Below are 6,324 nucleotides of genomic sequence, written 5' to 3' on the forward strand. Positions count from 1 at the left end.
TGCTCCCCTGGGCTCTCTGTGCCCATCCCTGCACCCCTCCCCGGGCTCTCTGTGCCTTTCTCTGTGCCCCTCTGAGCATTCTCTGCCTGTCTCTGGGCTCCCCTGAGCTCTCTCTGCTTCCCTTCAGGGCCAGTGAGGAGCAGTAGGTGCTTTTAGCTGTCACACAGTTACCAGTGTGAAGTTTTTCCTCCTTCAGCTTTTCCATCAATCTCCTTACTGCGATTTTATCTTCGTGTCTGCTCCGTGCACCTTTGTTTTCTTCTTTTTTTTTTCCAGTTGTCTTCAGCTGCCTTATTTTGGCAGTTTTTGCATTGAGGGGTGTCACATAGAGCAGGTCCTGAGCACTTGCTGCTGCTGAGAAGGACACTGGTAGCCTTTCCTGAAGGAGGGAGCAGGGCTGAGAGCTGGCTGTGCTTTTCCTGCAGCCTTGTGTTGCTGGGACCTGGGTTTGGTCTCTCATCACTGTTTTCTGTTTGGTCTCCCACAGCAAGTGGTGTCTTGAAAGGATTTGACCCTCTTCTGAACCTGGTGCTGGATGGTACCATTGAGTATATGCGAGGTGAGTAACCTACAGAAACCTTTTCCTCTCTGAGTTCTTTTCCTAGCAGAAGTTTCCCAGCTCTGTGAGCGAACGAGCTGCAGCTTTGAGCTGCTCTTAGAAGGGGGTAATGCATTTTTATTGAGCAGAACTTCTCATGGAGGGTGGAAGTGGCTAATGCCTAAATGTCTTTGTCCTTATGCACAGCTGAATTTGGCCCAATCTGGGAATGGACCAGTGTTCTGTCCTTAGAGCAATCTCAAGTCTTGTTCTGCTTTGCATTGACCCCCAAATGTTTGTCTGTAATGACGTTTGGAATGGGATTAGGAGCTGTTTTCTGTCCCCTGCCTGTTTGTCACTGGTTAGAGGAGTGAAAGGGCCTTTGGATTTGTTCCTTGGTGTGTTCTGTTTTGGCTGCACACAAAGCCAAGCTCTGTGTGTTCACTGTGGCATGTGCTGGTTTGCAGAGGAGTAAATCAGTCATGTCTTGAGGCCATCAGATATTCATCCTGCATCACCTTTATAGTCTCAGCACGATGCAGAGACACCTGGAAATGCATATTTGCCTGTTGGAGCTGATGGGATGTGTTGTTCTCCTGTAGTAACTGTGTCCTCTGCTTTGCAGACCCAGATGATCAGTTCAAGCTAACAGAAGACACACGCCAGCTGGGACTCGTGGTGTGCAGAGGGACTTCTGTGGTCCTCATCTGCCCTCAGGATGGGATGGAAGCTATTCCAAACCCTTTCATTCAGCAGCAGGATGGCTAATGCCTCCTTTGGATTGTCAGTGTGTGTGAAGCTTCTTGTTTGGGGGGAATTTGAATGTATTTGTTAATGTGAAAAAACAGGCAGCTCTGCTTTTGCCTAAAGAGGAGAGACTGGGGTGTGAGGTGCAAGAAGGAAGTTGTGGTTCCTTCCCATCCCCAAATAAGTATGTAATTACTTTGTTTAGAGCTGCCAGGAGGGAACACATTGCCCTGGGATTGTCTGAGACCCTCTTGATCTTGTGAGTTTTGAAACAGCCCCTTAAAACGAGTTAAAATGCCCTGAATATTGGTCATTTTCTTTACACTTAAAATATATTCTAATGCATCTGATCTAAAGCCTAAATTCATCAGAAAATTATTTTCTTCCTCTGAGATGTCAGTACTCAGCTGGGAAACGTTGTGAACTCTTCCTGATGTTGAGTTCAAGTCTCTTTTGTGCAGGAAAATCACCTTCCTGGTGTAGTTACTGTGGCATCACCTTCACAAGGGATGTGGCCAAGGTGGTTTTTCCAGCACCTGGTGCAGACCTGGTGGGCTGAGACTTGTGTATCAGCAGCCTCACACATTTCTGCAGAAGCACTGGAGTAACTTCTGGGATGATTCTTGGCTGAGTGACATGAACTTAGGGAGGTATCAATGTGATACTGGGAATTTTAGGGGGAGAATGTTGACTGCCCTGCTGTTTGCTTCATGTAGGCAGTGCCTGGAGGTACTGCAGATGTTGTTATTGTAGCTGTCTAGCCCCTCATGGTTCTGCTTGTTACCACTTGATTTGTAAGTAAACATTTTTATTTCTTTTATACTGCAGAAAATGCAAGATTTGAGGAATTTGAGTAAATAAATACATATGAATCTGTTTGTAAATGTTTGGTCTTTAGTTGGTTCAACTACAGTTGACATTCCAAATCTCCAGCCAGGAATTGAAATGGAATTTGTTCAGGAGGTGCAGAAACACCTCAGAACAGGAAGGGACCAGAGAATGATCCACTCAGGAATTTGATGGGAAAGGCCTGAGAGCATCTGGTTCCTTCTCTGGGGACTTGAGCAGGGAGGGAGGTTGGACCAGATGACCCAGTGTGGTCCCTTCCAGCCTAACTGATTCTCTGATCTCTTCCAGGTGTTTCAGATGGCCCAGGTGAGGCTGTGTGTACCTGCCTCTGCCACCAGCTTCTCCTGGGGACCTTTGTGAGGAGGTCAGCTGCTTTGGTGGCAGCAGCAGCCCTGCAGACTGTCAGGAGCACCTGCCAAGCACAGGTTGTGTCAGGTCATTCTGGCCACAGCACCAACTGCCACTGAGCCTCCCCTGGGCCAACTCTGAAATGGGAACTTGAAGTCAATTCCAACTCAGTGAATCTGACTTTTCCAGGAGGCTCTGGAACTGGGGACCAGGTGCCTTGGGTGGCATTTGGCCTGTGTGAGCTGAAGAGGCTCCTTAATTCAGAGTCTTGGGAGCAGGATCTGCTTAGCCTGAGCAGTCCTGAACTCTCCTTGAGGTGGGAGAGGTTGCTGCATGTTGATGCCAACATGCTGCACCATCTCTGAGTGTCGCAGCAGGAACAGACCTGCTGAGGCTCTCGAGTGGGTTCTGGGCCAGCAGTGCAGAGAGATCTGCCTGAACTCGTGGATGAAGTGTGCAAAGGCAGGAGAGGAACATTTTTCCAACGTTGCCTGCTCAGCCTTCAAGCTGTGTGGCAGTTCCTGTTGTGCAGGGCAAACGTTGGGGCTGTGTCTGGGAGTCAGGGACCTGGAAAGAAGAACATGACATTAATAGAGGACAGACATTTTGGCAGGGCCTGTTGCAACAGATAAAAGAGGGAAGATTCAGAGTAGATAGCAAGGAGAAATTCTTCCCTGTGAGGTGCTGAGGCACTGACACAGGTTGCCCAGAGCAGCTGTGGCTGCTCCATCCCTGGGAGTGTTCCAGGCCGTGGCAGGGGTGGGACTGGATGGCCTTTAAGGGTTCCTTCCAATTCTGAGGTTTTAGGATTCTCCAGGTGAATTTTTGAAGTGTTTGTGCTTCTGCTTGCTGAGCTCTGCCAAGAAACAGGGCTGAGTCTCGCTGGTGTGGGATGAGGGGTTTAGTGCAAGGTCACTGTGCAAATCTCTCAATTAATACCTTTGGAAAAACTGACTGTAGCACCACTGAGCTGTTGCTTGTCCTACATCTGTGTCTATGTAGTGTCAGGCTGAGGATGCTGAACATGTGAAGCCATTTGGGTTTGAAGGGAATTCCTTCCTTACTGAAGTGTAGAGTTAAGTACGTAGTAAAACTACAATCACTTGGATTTTATATGAAATTATGATATTCATTTATGCTATTAGATTTGAGTTTGATCTAAAACTCAAACTGATGTGGCTTTGGGGAAATCAGTGTGTCTTTCCCAGAAAGTTTCAGGCTTTCCTACACTTTGTGTTTGCAGAAGTGACAGATAATTGTGATGGATGATGTTTTCCAAATGGGCTCAACAACTTGTTGATATTTACTCAGTGCTTAGGAGGCTTTTGGTTGTTTCTCCTGTTTCCTCCTGCTGGTCCAGGCTCTTTGCTTGGCTCTCAGCATCCCTGAGTCACCGTGGCCCTACCTGCTGAGGGCAGGTGCCACTCAGGTCTGCAGTTCTTTGCTTGTACAGCTGCTCTGCCCTTGCTCTTCTGCAAGCAGCAGGGGAGGCTGAAGAGAGAGCAGGAGGCTGGAAAGCATACTCTATTTTTAGGACGAGGTTGGTTTATCTCCTCTTTATCCCAGCTGGGGGATAATGTTTCCAGAGAGCTCCCAGGAGCGGGGGCTGCGTCAGGGCCGGGTTAATTTTAGCTGCCTGGCAGACCTGGAGCATGGAGCCTGCCCAGGAGCCCCCGGAGCTGGGAGCACAGACAGACCCTGCTGCAGACACTGTGCTGGAGGTGGGGGAGAGGCTGTTCCAGGTGAGCCGCAGGGAGCTCTCCGGGCACAGCCGCTACTTCCAGGCCTTGTTCTTCGGAGGGGCGAGGGAGAGCTCGGAGCAGCACATCGTGCTGCGCGGCGTCGACGCCGTGCCCTTCCAGGCCCTGCTCGACTTCACCCGCACGGCCCAGGTGCTTATAGGCCAAGAGAACGTGACCAGCTTGCTGGAAACAGCTGATTTTTTCCAGTTTGACAGGGTGAAACTGTTGTGTGAGAAGTTCCTGGAGCGAGAGCTGCACGTTTCCAACTGTCTGGGCCTGATGAGCTATGCACAGCAGTTTGCCTTCACAGAGCTGTACGTGGCAGCTATGAACGTGGCTCTCACTCACTGGGGGGATGTGATGTGCCAGGAGGAGTTTCAGACACTACCCAAGGAAATGCTGCTGCAGCTCCTGAGGAGTGATGAGCTCTTTGTGCCACGGGAAGATGTGGTTTTCAACAGTGTCACCAGGTGGATAACGGAGGACCCAGCGACGAGAGAGGAGGAATTCCTGGAGCTGGTGGGCGAAGTCAGGGTCACTTTCCTGAGCTTGTCCTTCCTCGATCTCCTGGTGAAACGCAGCAGACGCTCTGGGGAGACAGATCTCTATTCCAGACTAGTAAAGAAGTTAGACAGCTGTCCTCCCCCCAGCTGGCACCACCCCCAACTGTGTCCTCAGGCTGGTCGGAGCTATGACACCCTCTATGTCCTGGGAGGAAAGCATGACAAGGAGCAGCAGGAACTATTTCTCTTTCAGCCCAAGACAGGGGCCTGGCAGGCCTGTTCTCCTCTGCAGCGCAGGAACCTCACCCAGTATGCAGTAGCAGCAGTAGGTAACTTGCAGGGAAGGGAGGCTGAGAGTCCCAGACACAGCAGGTTCAGCTGTTGCCCCAAAGTGCTATGCTCAGTGCTGCTAAAGCCATTTGGGTGTTCGATCTGTGCAAAGAATGGTTTTGTTTTCCTTGGTCCTTAGAGATGGTTAGACAAAGCTGAATGTTTCTTCTCATAGAGCAGAAACTATGGAGTCTGTTGAGCTTTGTCTGGAGTGAGTCTGAGGACTTTGAGCAGTGGATTTCCCTGTGAGGGTGGTGAGACACTGGCACAGGTTGCCCAGGGAGGCTGTGGCTGCCCCAGCCCTGGCAGTGTTCCCAGTCAGGGTGGCTAAAACTTTGAGCAACCTGCTCTGGTGGGAGGTGTCCCTGCCCAGGGCAGGGGTTGGGATTTGATGATCTCTAAGCTCCATCCCAACCCCTGAATGAACATACTGAGACACTATGATACCAAACAGAGTATGATCTGTGCAGATGAGGAATCAAATCCTGCAAACTGCTTGGCAGAGCAGTGATTCCCTCTGCTCAGCTCACCCCTCATGGCTACAACCTAGGGAGAAACGAGACCCTCCAACTCTCAGGAGTGATTTTTCAACTTTCACGTGGCTGAAACTTCCTCTGCTATCTTCCCAGGGAGTTTCCTTTTTGTGACAGGAGGCTATTTCCGGGATGAGTTCGTATGGTACAGTGTGGATTGGGTGCTTATCTACAACTGCCTGGACAACAGCTGGCTGGAGGGCCCAGCCATGAAGCTGTCCCGACACAGTCACTGCGCGGCGGGCGCTGGGCTCTGCCTCTACGTGCTGGGAGGGAGCACTGATGAGGGCATCACCGCGGCCGTGGAGCGCATGGCACTGCTGGAGTCAGAGTGGGAGAGCATGAGCCCCATGGCCCAGCCCGTGGAGAGAGGAGATGCTGTCAGTGTGGGCAGCAGAATCTACGTGGTCTGCGGCCTGGATGAGCCACGTGTACGATGGAGTGCAGAGGCTGAACACAGAGACTGACAGCTGGGATGTCATCTCCATCTCCCCTCTTCCAAGGTAAGATGGGATGTTCTGGGGCCTGGCAGGAGAAATGTTCTAGTGTTGGTCCTGCTCCAAGAGGAGAAATCCAGAGCTTGTGTCCCCATGACACTTCTGTAATTCTCTGATGGGACTCTTGATTTGAGCACAAAGGTCACGGGGCGCATTCAGAAGCTCCCAGTTCCAAGGTAAGATGGGATGTTCTGGGGCCTGGCAGGATAGATGTTCTAGTGTTGGTTCTGCTCTCAG

The 6,324-nt window shown here is 50.8% G+C and overlaps 2 protein-coding genes across 2 annotated transcripts; both read left to right on the forward strand.

Moving 5' to 3' along the window:
- Nucleotides 1–487: 487 nt before the first annotated feature.
- On the forward strand, nucleotides 488–1,306 carry LSM7 (LSM7 homolog, U6 small nuclear RNA associated (S. cerevisiae); the record flags this gene model as incomplete). Its single annotated transcript, XM_009077613.1, has 2 exons — nucleotides 488–559; nucleotides 1,164–1,306. Coding segments are annotated over 2 exons (215 nt in total), but the record flags the coding sequence as incomplete, so codon positions are not given.
- A 2,828-nt stretch (nucleotides 1,307–4,134) lies between these two features.
- LOC103804965 (kelch-like protein 23) lies at nucleotides 4,135–6,097 on the forward strand. Its single transcript, XM_009077602.1, is given in 3 exon segments — nucleotides 4,135–5,056; nucleotides 5,687–6,014; nucleotides 6,016–6,097. Coding segments are annotated over 3 exon segments (1,332 nt in total).
- Nucleotides 6,098–6,324: the final 227 nt, after the last annotated feature.

The sequence above is a fragment of the Acanthisitta chloris genome, unplaced genomic scaffold (genome assembly GCF_000695815.1).
Source record: "Acanthisitta chloris isolate BGI_N310 unplaced genomic scaffold, ASM69581v1 scaffold22910, whole genome shotgun sequence".
Classification (NCBI taxonomy): domain Eukaryota; kingdom Metazoa; phylum Chordata; class Aves; order Passeriformes; family Acanthisittidae; genus Acanthisitta; species Acanthisitta chloris.